The sequence below is a fragment of the Gavia stellata genome, chromosome 17 (assembly GCF_030936135.1).
Source record: "Gavia stellata isolate bGavSte3 chromosome 17, bGavSte3.hap2, whole genome shotgun sequence".
Taxonomy (NCBI): domain Eukaryota; kingdom Metazoa; phylum Chordata; class Aves; order Gaviiformes; family Gaviidae; genus Gavia; species Gavia stellata.
This window is the reverse complement of record NC_082610.1, coordinates 5,052,506-5,070,185: the sequence shown is the minus strand read 5'-3', so window position 1 is coordinate 5,070,185 and position 17,680 is coordinate 5,052,506. Positions and strand designations below refer to the sequence as shown.

The following is a 17,680-nucleotide window of genomic DNA, read 5'->3' as shown; positions in this document are numbered from 1 at the left end:
AGATTAATGCAATTATCATCTCCTCCCTGCTGCTGCAAGTGCTATGAAAAGAAGGTGGAATAGAAAGCAGCCAGAAAAGCTGCCAACGGGGCAAACCAGCAGCTGGGCTGAACCTTAACTCATACCCCTCTATCGAACCCAGCAGGGCAAGACCTCAGAGACTCAACCTCGGCTAGGGACATGAATCAAAGTGGCCCACAGGCATACTTGGCGCTTTGCAGGAATCCGCCCAATTCACCAGGCAATTGTTTTGATGCTCCCATTCCTTGGCCATAAGCCGGACCCTGTCTTTGCCCCTTCCACCGAGCTCCAAGGAACAGTGCTTGCAGCAGGTATGAGGTCAGTTGCCTGTCTTGTGGGGGGGACTGGAAAGAAGGAGATAGCAGTGAACGAGATAACAACACGGTGTGCCCACGGGCAGCGTGATGGTACAGTTCAGAGCACAAGTCACCGAATGCTAAGGGATCTTGGAAACGTGTCCAATTTCACAGCTGCAAAAGCACAGCTTTCTGGCTGAGATAAATAGGCAAGTCTCACCGCTACCGTTTCTATTTGCCATGTAGGAATACTACACCATTTAGCAGAAACTGGAAGTCACAGGCAATCATAAAGGCTTTAAATTCTATCTCAGCCTTGTGCAAGATGTAAATTCACAACTGCAGCAATGTGAAACGCAGGGCATTTTCCTCAAACTGACTGCTAGTCCACAAGGCTGCTCACCATCACCCTTTTTTTCTTTTCTTCACCGTGAATACCGTGAATTTGGTTCAAATAATAAGCCCATGCACTTCGTCATAATGAATTAAACCTTCTGTTACAACCTCAGCAGCTATTCTGCATTATTCAGTACTTGAGGCATACCCTTGGACATTAGATTACTTATTCTTGAATGTATGAATGAATATTGTTCAATATAATTCCTATGTTTGCGTAAGAATTGTCATCTGCAGCTTTTAACTAAACAGCCACTCAAATATTAGTAAAATGAACCTTTATGAAATGTCTCACTCAAAATATAGGCATCTCTAAGAATGGCTGAAAAAAATGCAAAGGTGAATCAATACTGCTTACTGTATTTTGCCTTATTTCTGTGTATTCTAGAGGGAGTAATCTGAATTTCGTGAGTTTTCACAAGCCAATACTCAAACAGCTACACTTAAATATTTCGTACAACCGGCTTCACATTTTGATGGTGGTATTCTTACACATGTGTTCTCACACAGAAGTTCTCTCCAATAGTGTTAACACAGGGTAGCTAGGTATGTATAAAAGGAATCAACACCTAACCGTTCCTGGGTTTCCGAAAACTTTCAGATATAGGATATAGGATGGACTGTGGTTCATAAAAAATACCTGTCAACACACAATCAACTCATGGCCTGGTTTTATACATCTGTAGCTGCATGGCAGGTCTGTAGAATGCTACTGAGATATAACGTTGCTCTACAACACAGAGACAAAACCTTTGTTGATGTATTCCAGCGTGGCTCTAGCGGAGTCACCGGAACGCCGCCTTGCATTTTCATCCAAGAACAGGGCTTGCAAATCTGTACCTTAAATCAAGGAACCAACTCATTTACAGCATCTCAAACACATATAAATATGCATACGCTCATGTCTTGTTACTTCACTGCTGTCTTCTTAATTTGCATCTCAAATCCATCAGTTTGCTTCTAACAATAGTTGTCCTAATTCCCATTAGCAGGCTTTCCGATTCCATCAATCGCCACTGGCCCATGCATGTGTTTTGTGGCATCCCAAGTCCCAGATGGATGAGCCTCTGAAGGAACTAATGAAGGATCCGGGCCCAAGGGAAGAGGGACAATACGTAGCTTCACATGGGGCTAATGGAGAAAATTGTTTAGAACCTTCATTATCTACGAATATCAGTGCGAACTGAAGGAACTAAAGGCTTCGTAGAACTGAGCCTATATTTGAGATTTGTCCTAATGATAAATGATTTTCCTCATTTGAAAACTCATTGTGAAAGATTTCTTTTTCCTGACACATAAAAATTATACCCCTTCTCCTTTCCTAGCTGCATATATGGATTTTCCAAATCCAACTGAAAGCAGGAGGTTCAACCGGTAGGCCCATATCACTGTGAATTATGTTCAGACCAATCCCCAAAAGGTATCAGAAATAGAGACAGTGAAGACTAACAGCATCCTAGCAGAAAAAAAATCCCTCATCAGTTGCTTTAACATTCAGCTGTGCGGAACGATACTGCTGTGTCAGGAGATCTTATCAGCAACATCCAATATTTTTCCACTATGCTTTAAGACAAGACTTTATCAAATTAATTAGCAAAGTCTCTGAAGGAAAATTATCTACAGAAGTCCATGCAGTATGATGGATTTCCCCCCCGCCCCGTGTTTATGTAGAAAATAAAGACAGTGAATTTCTGAGCGAGTTGGTGGATAGCGGGTGCAAAAAGAGAAAGGCACTCACCTACAACCTGGATTATTTCAGCTAATAAGACTCCATCAGTCACATCTTGCTGTAGATCCTTTATCAATCTCTTGTGACCGGATTTTGCTAGGTAGTGATTAGCCCAATCGGTATAAATCTGTTCGGAGAAAGATAAACAAAAACAAATTGTTAGTTATACTGTCAACCTTAAAAATGAGAGTTCTTTGTTTCTCTCAGTATCCAAGAGGCTGATTTAAGATCAGTGCTTTTTTGCTCTTTGAAACAAGTCAACAGCATTAAAATTCAAGGCATCGTGCAGATCAAGTATTCAGCTTACTATAATATAGCTTCTCCTATTCAGAAATCTGACATCAAAGCTCGCAGAAGACGATAGTAAACTCCTGAACGTGTTACAGCTTGAATGGATCATCAGGCAGAAAACTACATGTTCTACGGCAGTAGCGAGCGTGTAGAAGGGATTTCAATTTCCACCCAAGTATTTTTTTGCATTTTCCCTTTGACATTCCTTCTCTATATCTGTTATTGAGAAATGTGCAAGATTCTTTTCCAAGAACCACTTCTGGTAGGTATTAGCCATGTAGCAATTTCATTTTGAGGAAACTCCTTTGTTATATTACCCAACAAGCCTTTAAAGGTCTTAAAAATCTGCCAATTCTAACACATTCCATCTCACAGGTTAAACAGGCCTATTAAATTGATTTTCAACTCCAATGCAAACTTCTAACTGTCGGGATTTATTTTAAAACGTATTATCTGAAAACTAAGCAAACAAAGCCGTCAAAATCTCTCTTTAATTTGCAATACGCGCTGCTCACCACATGCTAGCACAACTTATCCAAGATCACCAGAAAACTTACAAAATCTTTTCATGCTAGGTTCTCAAAAAGAAGGAAAAATACTCGATTAGGAATTTCTGCTTATGAATTAAATAACATTTCTTGTTCTTCATATAGGGCAAAATTTAAGGGAAGACTTTTTTTCTAGGATCTATTTATATTCCAAAGAAACAAAGTGAAAACAACTAAATATCAGGATTTTACACCTTTTAAATACCCAGACAAATACTAAGGTTCACCAGTACTCTCAAGAGTGTCTAGCATATTAGAAATACATTCATCCCAATTCAGTCTGTCAGTAAGCGGGAGCAGATTCAATGTGCTTTCTAGAGCACGACCCATGCCAATCCTCCACGGTCCCTATAAACCACCATGTGCCGGGGTGGGGGGTTTTTGTTATTTTTTAATTTAAAGCACGATGCTGGTGACGAACGCCTCACACAAGCGGGTGAATCACTGACCTGGAGGGAAATGTCGGCACAACAGTATTCAGTCCCCAGAAGCCCAGGGAAAGCTCTCCCTGTCCATTGCCCAGGCACTACCATTTCCCTTCACAGTCACTGAGAGATGGAAAGAAAAGAGGACAGGGAGCGGGGCCCGAGCCCTCAGGGCTGTGACCACTGGGCTATGAAGTTTCCTATCCCCAGGCTTAAGGAAGCAGATGGAAATGATGGTCACTAAAATAAGATTCTGCAAAACATCATTGAAACAAAACATGGGTTTAGAGCCGTTCCCCCCTCCACCACCCCGCTCCCGAGCTATGCAACCCCCCAGATCATTGTATATCAACGCAGACCCTTTAAATTACTGACTAATATCACCGAGCATAGCCATGGCTACTAATTTCAGAAGCATCTTCAGCATCGCATTGAAAACGCAAGGCTTATGCCCTTCTCTTTCATGGGAGTCAAAAGCCAACTCCCAAATTTAAGAGTCAAGTATTTGCCACACCGGACGGAGGAACCTGGAAATAGTACAAGGATTGTTATTTCACGCTCCTCTTGCACTTGCTGATTCAACGTTAATAAGATAAAATGAAGAACAGATATTTTGACTAGGGTTATTTTGGTTATAAAGTCTTCACTTCTATCTTTTTTAAACCTGTAAAACGCTGCTGGTAGCAGCAATGAACAAATCACTCAAAATCTGAAACATATGTCCCTATTTTCCTTCATTTATCCTCTACTTCCCTCTTCAGAGCAGCGGGATGTGCATTTCCTAACGCCAACAGCGTCACAGAACAGAAAAACACGCTGGAACACCTCCGTGGAAAAAAAAAAAAACAGAGCTGAAAAACATCTCAATGAAAAACATCTCAATGAAATAAACGCTGAGTACACAAGTGATTTCCCTAGCTGACCGAAAAAAGAAAAGGGAAAAAACCCCCCACACTTTGCACAAACCAGACATTGTGTTCCTTAGCTCCTTTTACAAGAAAACATTTTCCATAACAGGAAGATATTTTTAAAGATCTAACGGCTTTAAGGAACTAGGATTGACTTCACCTATTTTTCTGCCACACGGGTCTAGCTTGCTTATCTACAAGTAAAGACATACCAGGAAACGGGTTGAAAACTACTTACTTCACAAGCGCAAGGGTCCACACGCACCCCGACACCGTTACTGCAATTTAGCTGACACGCAACTTAAACACAATAAACTAAGTTTCTTTTCATGGGAGGGCTAGGGTGAATGTCCTAGTTTATCACAGAAGAACTTTCAGCAAGTATAAGATTACACTTCGATGCATCAGTTCCAGCCCGGCTCATTTCCATGATGCAGATCATCATGCAATCAAAAGATGCTTGGATCAGCCCTAGAGTTAAGACAACACAGACCACAGAATAGGCAGAGCAGACCCCTCCTGGCAAAGCCTGAAATCACAGCATCAGCAAGACCTTGAGAGCTAACGAGGATTGATTTTTAAGTCAAATAGCAGTGTGAGAATGCATAGCTAGCATTGCCAAACTGCTATTCCAAAGCTGTTTCCCACCGCGCTAATTCCTGCTGCATCCAGGAACACCAGACCTTAGATTCATACCCTGTAAATAAACTGAACTGCATCAAAGAAATTCCTAACTCCCATGACAAATCCTCCTGGTAAAGGAGACAACTTGAAACACCCCCAAATACCCGCTGTCTGACTCACTGTCTCCAGTAACACATACAGAAACTCCCTCTTGTTGGCAAATTATTCTTGTAACCCCTACTTTGTGTGCTGAAGTCAATGTCTGTGTTTGGTATCCAAATCGCAAGCAGAGCTTTTACGCTCATTATAAAATGTTCCATTAAATGCATCAATAATGCATACCAGTATGGAGAAAAATAGCTGTTTCTGGGGTATTTAAGGGTGTGGAGTATTATTTCATTGAAATAGTTGATGAGAAAGCCTTTTGCAGGAAAAAACAGATATAATAAATCTGTCCTTCTCTTTTAAAAACCTTATTATACCGCATTATTTTGCAATATGCGTAACATGCAATTTTTTTTTTTTTTTTTAAACTGACTGAGCTATGTATCTACAAGCTCCGAAGCACTCTTACGGTTGCCGTATTACGCAAGCATATCGTCGTAGCTCTTTACGGTCACTGCTCATTTTTATGGCATATATTAAGATAATTATGGAAGCTTTCCAGGATGTTTTCAAAACCTGTTTGTTGCAAGTCTTTGTAATGTACTACACAAACACGATTCCTAATGTTTCTTTTCCTTTTCCATACAAACAAGTGAAAAAATCTAGGTGTACAATGGTTGCTATTTCTAGACACATGAAAAATGTTTCAAAGCACATAGTGTTTTCATATGTTCGAAAACAGGCAAATAATTGGGAAAACAATAATAAAAGAACTAGGAAAACACTGCTGAGAAACTTTCCATTCATATACGCCTATCTCCACACACGAATTTTGAAGTGTTCCTCAGGTATTTTCAGCAATGGGTTACAAAGTCACATGTTTGAATATTCGCACGAAAATAAGCTGAACAGTCACCTAATTAAAAAGTACAAAATCTTGCGAAATGAAATATTTGACCCACTACAACCAGATACCGCCTTATTACATATACCCGTATGGGCTTTCAAACCTTTTCCGTGATTTCACACAGCATGAAAAGCATTGGAGGCAGCTTCATTATTTCAGTTAAGAAAATCAAGCGAACGACATGATTTGGGCATTATCACCATAAGCAGGTCTTTGTGCCTGAGACCAGGCAGTTTAATGTTTAACTCGGGTCTAAGCTCTGGCTTTTGTTAAAAGTGGACTCAGCTGTTTGATAGCTTTTTTTTTCTCTGTAGCCTGTGATCTTAGGAATCCAGTTATCTGGGAACAAATTAAAAACAAATGTGAAAGATTTTTTTTCTTCTCTCTTTTCCCCCTTCCTCAATCCATCAGGTTTGAATTAAGAGTGTTACAGGTAAAGACTGATTCCACTAGGTTTCAATTAAGAGCATTACAGGTAAATATTGATTTTGGAAATATTCAGTACACCGTGAGTCACAGCTAAAACACTATTGCACAAAGTAGCAAGGTTTTGAGCAAAAAAAGCCCAAATTCTAAAGCTTTTGAAGGTTGTCTGTAAAGAAAAAGGCCTGACGATCAGCAAGTCTTCTATCAGCAAGAACAAACACTGCATTTTGAAATTCCATGGGGTTTCTCCCCCTGGCCCTTTCCTTAGCATTATACCTGCTTGTTTAAAGCACATCTCAGGTGAGAGGGAGGTCTGAAGCGCAGACAAATCTCCCCTTCCAGCTAGGAGACTTCTGCGCTTTCTTCTCACTCGGAGTCTCGAGTAACATTTCTGACCGTACTAAGGGACCACATCTATCACACCCACTGCATACCTTAGACCGCCTGCACTGTATTTGACTATTGAATCAGCAGAAAAGGTGCTTTTTGCAGAACGGGTTGTTTCTTCGAGACCCCACAGCTCACAGCTACCACTAAGCACTTGGGGAGGGCTGGGGAACATACTGACCAGTAAAAAGCAAAAACCCTGAAGCTTCTGTCCACTTAAAAAGTAATTCAAACCGTCTTTTTAACCATGGAAAAACCAACCAAAAAAGCCAAATAAACTAGAGCTTGCCTAGATAGCCATAACAGTCCGAAGATGGCATCTCACACCACAGTATTCCTTTCTACAAGATACCATTTTGGAGGCAATAGGCTGGTACCTGGATGCTCAGACATGCTGATGAGCAGGTTCTTCTTGATCTGCAGGCAGACAGGACCAAACACAGCATCCATAGGACTATATTCCTCTGTTCCCACAGTCAGTCAAACCCAGGAAACAGAGCGTGAATAAAGCCATGAGAGCAATGAATCCAGGAAGACCCTTTAGAGATCATAAAGGAGACCCAGTATATCCATGGAGCTGCAATGAGATTAAGGTGCCAGGTATTATCATGTACTCCAGGGTCTCCCTTAAATGGAATTCAGTCCCAAATGGGACCACAAGAACTACTTGATGTTTTTTTGCCTCCCCATTGGTATTCTGAAATACGCTTATTATGAAAAGGAAAGAGTTCACGCAAAACTACTTGAAAAGAATTTCCCTCTTCTAAGCAAGTAAGTAGAAAATATGCCCGAATCTCTTCCTTGTTGCTCATTTCCACAAAATAGTATCTAATTATAATTTCCTTCCCTCCCTCACCATGTCAGTTCTTAACTAATCAGACTCTGATTGTTTTCTTCCAATAATTATCGTGAATCAGGCCCTCGTGAATTTGGTAACAGCTGAAGAGCATCTTTTTGACATCATGCAGCATAATTAGAGCAGAGCAAGGGTTTTTCATGATTGAATAGCAGGGTTAGTCACACCGATGAACTCCGCCAGAACACCCGTTACAATGCAACGCCTGTCTTGCTGCTGACCAAACCACACTGCCTGCTGAAGTTCACGGGGGAAATAAAAACCAACCTCGAAACCTAAAAATAGACACAACATGTTGAGATGATCCTAACGGGAATGCCTGCACATGTTACAATGCTATGGGGGGAGGAAAGCCCATCAGATACTCATTGCTGCCCAAGGTAATGGTGTTTACACATGCAGAGTCATGAAATCCCCATTTTTGATTGGTAACATTAATTGCGGTCTCATGCTGATCCACGCTATGCTCCAACAGAATGATCTTATTAATAGATATCACACTGCAAAGCCCAGAGGTAAATAGCTAAAGCCAGAGGTTTAGCTGAAACGCTCATCCCTCAGACGCACTTCGGGCTCCAAGGGAGCACGCGAAGGATAACAGCTATTTTGAAAGTGCATAGAGATTGTGGCCCTGACAATAATACAGCCAATATTTTGCCGAGTTACTGGCAAAAGCACAACTAAGAAGCACATGTTAAAAAAAAAAATTAAAAAAAAATCAAGTTTAACACAATTTGTCACAGAGACCGTTCTTCAGAGATTTCTTACAATCTGTGGCCTTACTTGCCCCCGTGCGCTTCTTAAATCCTGTAGGAAGTCTGTATCAGTACATCCGTACCATGGCACAAATCCCACTACAAGGACAGTACTGGCTCTTCTAGAATGAGCAAAGCTTTGTGCTGCTATCCAAAAGCCTGTTTGGGGTTTTTCCCCCAATGAAAGTTCTTGCAAGAGGAAAAAAAAGAGGCTGATGAAGCAGGACACAATAGATAACGCGTGCCCGCATTTCTCTGTGTTAAAAGATATTACTGGGCTCTGAGGAAAGAGTTCTGTCTGCTCCTTTTCTTTAAGGATACAGCTAAAGGTATGTAGAGAGTAGAATGCAAAGCAAAAATAGACTGTCCGTAGGGATGCCCGCGAGTCCCCAGCGATCCCCAGCTCAGCCGGAGAGGTGGACGTACGGGGTAGGCAGTCAAGGGCTATGTCGGCACGGACACGTCAGCCTTAGGCTGCCTCTGTCTCCTCTCCGCTCAGAAATACTGGAAGCGCCCTGAAAGTCAGGATGGGAGCCTGGGGACTTGTTTACTCCGTCCTACCAGCACCTTGGCACCAGTACTAGCAAAAAGGGAGGAAACCACCCGAAACTCCCAAGTCTGAGGTGATGATGGGCAGGATTGCAGGTGGATTCCTTCTGATAGGCAGGTGAGATGGTAAAATGACCTTCCTGAAAGGAATCCATACAGGTGTTCAAGGAACATGTGGACGAGGCATTGTGGGACATGGTTTAATGGGCATGGTGGGGTTAGTTGATGGTTGGACTTGATGATCTTACAGGCCTTTTCCAACCTCAGTGATTCTGTGATTTGCAAGCCTCTAAAAATAGTTGTCACAATAATTAGCTACTAATTAGTATCTAATATGATACCAGTAAAAGACTATCAGTTATCTGAAGTGCTGGAACTTTCCAGTTATCGACTACTGGGAATGCAGCCGTAACCAACTGAGGTCTTGGTTCCCACCTCTCTGGGGAGACAGAGGTAACTCTCCTTCTTTTTTTCATTTATTAAGTGGAACTAAACAAAACGATTTATTCTACTCACATGTGCAAGTGTTTGTTGGAACGGCTTTAAATTATTAGTCAGTTGGTGGGAGGTATTCCGCTGAATATTACATTTTACTGGACACTTACGTACATTAACCACCCTTTGGAAGTTAAATAGAGAAATGGGTAATTTAAACAAACACCACTGGACTATTTATTTCTCTCCCTTTAAAGCCTTATTCCCGACTGGGGAGAGCTATTCTCATGCATATGACTACTATTCAAAAGCAATGGGCTGACTCACAGCACACAGAGCCAAGCATGTGTGTAAATTGTAGGGCGCTGGCAAGCCTGTCCAGTAATAGAGCCTTGGATGGGCCACACTTCAGGGCAGGCACTGCTGCCCCTCAGTTTGTGTAAAGCAAATCTTTGGTGGGTGCTAAACAAGTAATACACTTTAAATTGCCTAGCCGGCACCTCTCTTACTCTTACCCTACTGAATATTTTACTACATTTAACATAAAAGAGGAGAAAAGAGTTACTTTCTTTTTTTCCCCTCAATTGCACAGTTTCCGAACCCCGTTACTGGCACGTGCTGCCCATACAGAGGGGTAAATATTTCATACCAAAGCAATTTCCCTACGCACCAGCTAGAAGGTGAAGCAAGGCCAGCAATTGCGCCGGTATCCGGCAAGCTCTGCCCTCAGTGCTCCCGTTACACACGTTTGCCATGTACAGATCCCCTTCAAGCTGGAACCGCACACTAAGCCAAGCAGGTGGCCGCTCTCTTATTCCCCCTTGCAAAACATTTTAAGTCCTGAATACAAATGAGATTACATCCACACCTGCATCAATTCCTTCACAGATCCAAAAGTGAAAGAGAGGTTAGTTTGCTGAGCTGATCAGCAAAACCCATTCCAAGTCGTATCTGGCCACAGTGAATCAACTGATTTGATCTCGCGCCAACAAAATACAATTGACCTCAGAGAGCGAGAGAAGCAAATGTAATATTTCTTTTTTTCAGCTATTCTAAAAAGTTACTTAAAGCGCACACCGAATTATTTTCAAGTATCACAGTTCTCATACATGAAACAAACCCATTCACATCCACTCTCACACACGAATAGCAACAGAAAAGGGCTTATCTGAAAAGGTGATACATTTCTACTCCGAAGAGAAACCAGAGAAAATCTTAAGAAGCTGCAAGCTGCAGAAGAAAGGGGACAAAAAAAAAAAAAAAAAAAAAAAATCACTTCTGAGGCTGATGTTAGTTACTGTTCAACAGCACCGCTGCCATTATCAAGGAGCCAAGAGCCGCTTACTGTTTTATAATGGTCACAGGAAAATTTACTTCTCCCACGAGCAGGGACTTGAAAGGTCATACCACTTATTGGCATATTTAACGTGAACATATACTGCTCGAGTCCAGCTTGCTCTTCCCTCTCAAGGCATCTACAGTTAAATGATGATATATACGCTGGCATGTGAAGCCTGGACGGTTAATTTTAGCCAAAGTCACGCATGCACAGTGCTCAGATTTCTTACGCCGTCACATTTTACAACTCCCACCCCTCCTGCAGCTCTTCGCTTACACTCCCACTGCTCCAGTCTCGTCGTACTTTCTCCAACACAGAGTTTCAATGTTTGGCATCAAAGAGGATCAATATATTTTTATACACACTGAACACTTCTTTAATAACAAAGCTATTTGCAGCACACACAAAGTTTGGCAGGTCTTTTGTGTTAGATGCTGTAGGCATTAAGAGAGAATTACTAAAAAAATTGTTGTGGTTTTGTGGTTTTTCGTTGTTGCTGTTGTTTTGGTTTTTTACACAATCAGAAGACTATAGAGACAATCCCCTTCATCGAAACGCTCTCAACGTCTGTGGAGATTTACACACTGAACGGAAACCCAAAACTTTGCATGCCACCCCTATACTTGTAATAGGTCAAACAAAAATCCAGATACATCCTTTTTATGAAGTGTGCAGCATTCACAATATGGATCAAACGTTTGAAGGCTGCATCTATCACACATGCAAGCTAAAACACAGAAGGCTGAATTAGACCTCAAGTGAAGACCTGCACAACCTGCCTATCTTTCTGAGCAAGACCTGCTACAGACAGCGAGGGCTGCCTGCCCTCTGGCAGGACCCCACCGCCTGCAAGTCACCCCAAATCCCACGGACTGACCACCTCACTGGCATTCCTTAAAAATGCAGAGGATTGGCCCTTGTAAGCTGCTTTACTTGAATCTTTTATATTAAAGAAATAACGTTGCCAATGTTGGCAAGGTGAGAAGCGATGACTGCTTCACCTCCCCTCTCACCAAGCTGATGGATACATGTCTGATATTTTAACTTTATTTTTCAAAAGGCACACTTCTGCCTGAAAAAAAAAGAAAAAAATCTATACGGGTCTTTTAAGTGCTCCATGAAAAGTAAATAACTCGGTAGCCACACTGTCTCCACATCAGCTCTCCCCTCCCGCAAAGCCCCCTCACTGCCAGCCAAGGTGTGTGTTTGTTTTGGGGAGGTGGGGAACCGACAGGGTTTTGATGGAGTTTGAAGAGAACCTAATGTACCATGACTATCATGGACATGAAGTAGCTGCTTTACCTACGTAGCACCAGGGGCTGCGCCTCTGCCGTGCCTGGGAATGCTCGGCTGCGCTACGAAAGAGCAACAGCCCTGCTAATCACAGAATCACTAAGGTTGGAAAAGACCTGCAAGATCATCAAGTCCAACCATCAACTAACCCCACCACGGCCACTAAACCATGTCCCGCAGTGCCACGTCCACACGTTCCTTCAACACCTCCAGTGATGGTGACTCCACCACCTCCCTGGGCAGCCTCTTCCAGTGCTTCACCACTCTCTCAGGAAAGACATTTTTCCTAATATCCAGCCTGAACCTTCCCTGGCGCAACTTGAGGCCATTTCCTCTTGTCCTGTCACTCGTCACTTGGGAGAAGAGACCAACACCCACCTCCCCACAACCCCCTTTCAGGCAGTTGTAGAGAGGGGTAAGGTCTCCCCTCAGCCTCCTCTTCTCCAGACTGAACAACCCCAGTTCCCTCAGCCACTCCTCATCAGACTTGTGCTCCAGACCCTTCACCAGCTCCATCGCCCTTCTCTGGACAATGCAAAAGCAAGCAGCCGACTGAGTGTGAGGAAGGGGGAGGTTTGCACATGTTCCCACCCCCCAAACCCTGATCATCGAGGGAAGAGGAGACATCTAACTTCAGGCAGCTACAGTCTTAAATACAGCTTTCTGCTTCAAGCATTCAATAGTCAATGTGGTCAGTTCCCAAAACCCAACGTAATTTTGGCTCACTTGGCCTGTGACAGCAAATAAGTCTTCTGAACTTTTCTAATTAAGACAGACTCTCGTCTATTTGGGAAAGGTTTAACAGTCTGTTCCAAACAGCTGCTATAATTTCATGGGTATTTTTCACCTGGGGTCACAAATCTGTATGGCTTCAGTATCATCTCCTCTGGGCAGCCAGCCACAGCCACAGGCAGCATCAAAACAGACGAACTATCACTGCTGTATTGGACTCCGAGGAAGAAAGGGTAAGGAAAATACTCCAAGAGATAATAACAATCTGAAGAGGGCTGGAAACGAAACCTGACTTGCCATGCAGCATCTTAAGCACAAACTCATTCCTCTATTCCATTTTCTCTTGATTGCCTAGAGGATTAATTCACCAAAACAACGTTCACAGTTGTGAAGCAACTCTGAATGAAAGTAAAATTGGTCTCAAAGGCACATGACTCTAAACCGTTTCAAATCCTAGCGATGTGTGAAGATGAAAGTTATCTGATGCAAATAATGAGGCGAGAAACACTACAAAGGCTTTTCTTAATTTTTAACAAAAGCAATTTGCTGTGGGGATTAGGGAATTACAGAAATTGGCCTTTGTCTCTCCCGAGAGACCAAATCCTAGCCCCCTCTTAGCCAAGAAGGACAAGACAGCACTCCCTTTTGGGTCTGCTTAGTGCTTGACTGAAAAAAATTGAGTCTTCAAAACCAGGGGCTGGGTAGGTTCATTCCATACCAACCCTCTGAAGTCATCAGCAAACTATCCTCCTCTCCCGTCAACAGGATGTCTAACACCACTCAGAAAACAATGAATCACCTGCACTGTCTTTCTCACTCTGTGCAATGTAATTTAGCTCAGTGTCCGAGACTCTTCACAAGAGGCAATGCTTCTGAAGTTGCCCAAAGTGAGAGGTAGTGCTCTCTAACGCTTGGAAGGTCGTAAAGCAAGATGTAACCAAGACATGGGTGAACAATCAGTGCAGCTGAGTTATGACGGCCAACAACCTGTTCATCGCTATATCTTCCAAGCAAGATGAATGCAAAATCTGGAGACAGAAGGAAGAAAAGAAGGAGAAAACAAGACCCAAACTGGAGGAAGCACTTAACCACACACTTGCTTCAAGCATGTACTCAAGTCTCAATTACTTAGCATGCATTTAACTCTTCTGAAGAGGAATGCTGTACTGAAGTTGGCCGTTAGAGAATTACATATTAATTCCATTATTTCTAAAGTTTATTGATGGTAAGAGTAAGAATGAGAAGGGGCCAATTATCTTGCTAAGAAGTTCTTTGTATATCCTACCCATACTTCTATTTCTAATGCTCTTCTAATGCTCCTCCTGCTCTTGGGCACTGCCAGAACTGGGACAGTTGGCTAGACAAATATTAGGTGTGACCTACTTTCAAAAGACCTATTTTTATTTTAAGCTGCATTTTTAAGATAGTGAAAAATACTTTCTGACAGCTGAGCATTAATTTGTCTGGCAAAGACTTGATCCCAAAGACGCACAAAAAGACTAAGAATCTCAGAAGGGTTCAGCATCCCAATTAGAGCCAGATTATCACAAGAGCTCAACTTCCACGTAGCCATCAAAATAAACAGATAAATTTTCAGACACTTTTTAAAAACGTAGAAAAGCACTAGATTTCCAGCATTTTAAAACCTGATCTTCACGTTTTGGTGAGGAAGAGGGGAAAAGGAATATATACGTGTACATATTTGCATTGACAGACAGATGGGGACACACAGCCCACACAGGTGTCTGGCCCTAAATGTTTTGCTAATGAGATCTCGAGATAAAATTCTTGCATTTGAAAATACTAACAACCGTTTATCCATAGGTGGCAGGATTTCTGGTTTTGTTTTGTTGTTTACTATATTGCTATGCATCCTAGAAATCAGGCTTCAGCAAAAAGCTTTCTACATAGCCAGGGATCACCAGGGTTTTGCCGTATTTTACACAAAAAAATAAGGTGGTCTTCATAAATTGTTCCTGCCAAGCGGTTACCAAGTCATCCAAGTTGTTGGTTTTTTTTTTCCCAAAAGAACAAAATCAAGTGCTGAATTAATTTCCACAAATAAAACAAACCTAATGTAATCATCTTGCAGTTGGCCATCTGTTTCACAGATACGAATCTAACTGAATCTTCTACTGACTGATAACTTTCTAAATTAAATTGCTTATGCTGACCCCGCTTTCAGCTTAGTTCCTCCTGCTTCCATTTAAAGGGTTTGGAGTGTTTTCTATATAATGATCTATATGCCAATTATATAGTTAGAAGACAATTGGGAAGAGTTAAAGCCGCACATTTGGCACGAGATCAAACTCAAACGGGCAGAGGAGGGCAGCGTCCCCATCTATGATGCAGACTAAGGGAATATATAGGAAAAAGACGTCCTAGAGTACAGAGGTTGTAGTGAAAACTCCCGAGTTCCCCTTCCTCCACTATAATCTGTGTCACAAAACCAGAGACCTTCTCAGTCCAATGTATTTGTACATTTATCAAGAGTTTAAGAAATACCCCCCCTAAGGGGAAACAGCTATCCTCTGTAAGTAATTAGAGTTTATGGCTATATAAAAGGATGAGTATTTTTATCCCCAAAGGCCATTTACAGACATGCTGGCCAAGACCGCAGTTACCAATTCACTGTCTTTGGGATGAAGAACGATCCTCTGCACGACATAAGAGGAAAACTCTGCTTCTTCATTCCCCGCCGACCTTATGCATTACTGGGGAAGGAGGGAGGGGGGAGGCTTACTTCCATCAAAGCCAGCTTGCGCAGACCCAGTAGACCATCGGCCTGATCTGCAACGGCGAACCCTATGCTCCTAATTAGAGAGGTTGACTGAAGTGGCACCAGCCTCTGCTTTCATTGATCTGGCGATTAAAATCAACGCTGTAGGGTTTTACAAAAATTTCTGATACCGAACCTCTAACGTAGCCTTCCACAAAAGGAAAAAAAATAATAATCCAGTAAAGCGAAATTTATAGCAGGCTAGCGATTAATAATTTAAAACAGTATTTTATGGCTGATCAAGAAATGAAAGTACAGGCACAATTCCCCCAAGCGCAGGAGGTTCAGGCATCTCCTCTTGAGAGCCTCCTTGCATAGCTAGCGGCCGCTCAAAGGCCTTCTGCACCTTCCTGAAAAAAAACATTCAAGCAAAGGCAATCATTTTTGCACTGCTTCTGAAGCTTTATCCAGAAATATATATAGAACAGTCCTTTAATAGCACTGTCATGAGGCAGAGCAATTGTACATTTCATCCACTTTCAGCACACAGGCTTTTAACATAAAGATATTTAATGGGAATTGCCAAGTCCAGCACGACCTACCAGGCTAAGACTGCCTTCTTTTAGTTCTTTATGATCTCTGTTGATAGACACCTTTTCAAAACGTGGATGGTTGAAATGTTTCTATTGTTAGTAATACTCTTTTAACAATTACATGGCAGCAAGGAGCTTGATCAAAAGACCTGCAAGCTCTGGAAAATTCCGGAAGCAGGAGGCAATGACAGCAGACCATGCTCCCGGGGCCTCCGCCCCTCGAATTCCTGTGTAATTTATGCACACCTACATAATCCCTTTCTCAGTCGGAGATCCTGCATTTAGTTTCCCATGTTAAATCCTGCTGGATTTAACCTACACCTGCCTGGACACCTACACCTAGGAAAGTGTTACTCCAGCAAACTTACGTTCTTAAAAATAGCTGACTGACAGGTTTAATGAGAATAAAACTCATATGGCATTTACAGGGAATAAACCCTTGTAACTAATCCACTGTGGTCATTTTACTGGGGTCCATAGATATTAAACATTTCCCTTTTTTATTTATTTTTAAAACTTTGTAAACTCGTAGTTTTCCTTCAGACAAGAATATTCACTTCGATCCACGTGACAGATGTGGTCAAATGTTCACACGGGACGTAGGTGAAAGCACATCTGCGCATCAAACTGAGTATGGTTTAAAGTAACTTCAGATAAGAATACTGGCTTAGCTGCAGATAAAATCAGAGCAATTTACTGGTAATCATTCGGGACGACAGAGCCTACCGGCATAGAAACAAGGCTTATGGACATCAGCAAAATCAGTTTTTGTTTTCTGCCTGGAGCAAGGGTTGGAGGAATGTAGAACAAAGAGTGTGCTGTTAATTAAAAAAAAAAAAAAAAAAAAAAGAGAGAAAGGAAAAAAGAGAGAGAGAGAGAAAGGAAAAAAGAGAGAGAGAGAGAGAGAAGAGAAAGGAAAAAAAGAGAGAGAGAGAGAGAGAGAGAAAGGAAAAAAAGAGAGAGAGAGAGAGAGAGAGAAAGGAAAAAAAGAGAGAGAGAGAGAGAGAGAGAAAGGAAAAAAGAGAGAGAGAGAGAGAGAGAAAGGAAAAAAAGAGAGAGAGAGAGAGAGAAAGGAAAAAAGAGAGAGAGAGAGAGAGAGAAAGGAAAAAAAGAGAGAGAGAGAGAGAGAGAAAGGAAAAAAAGAGAGAGAGAGAGAGAGAGAGAAAGGAAAAAAGAGAGAGAGAGAGAGAGAGAGAAAGGAAAAAAGAGAGAGAGAGAGAGAGAGAAAGGAAAAAAGAGAGAGAGAGAGAGAGAGAGAGAAAGGAAAAAAGAGAGGCGTACGTGTACATATATCCTAAAATCTTAATTCAGAAATTAACCACAGAGATACCAATACTGGGGGGGGA

The 17,680-nt window shown here is 42.0% G+C and overlaps 1 protein-coding gene across 3 annotated transcripts in view; it reads right to left on the bottom strand.

Moving 5' to 3' along the window:
- Nucleotides 1–17,680, bottom strand: part of NAV2 (neuron navigator 2) — a 230,251-nt gene that overhangs the window by 160,936 nt on the left and 51,635 nt on the right. For all 3 annotated transcript variants that reach the window (XM_059825934.1, XM_059825936.1, XM_059825935.1), the window contains exon 2: nt 2,452–2,569. In XM_059825934.1, the coding sequence (XP_059681917.1) occupies nt 2,452–2,569 (118 nt within the window). The remainder of the gene's footprint in view (nt 1–2,451; nt 2,570–17,680) is intronic.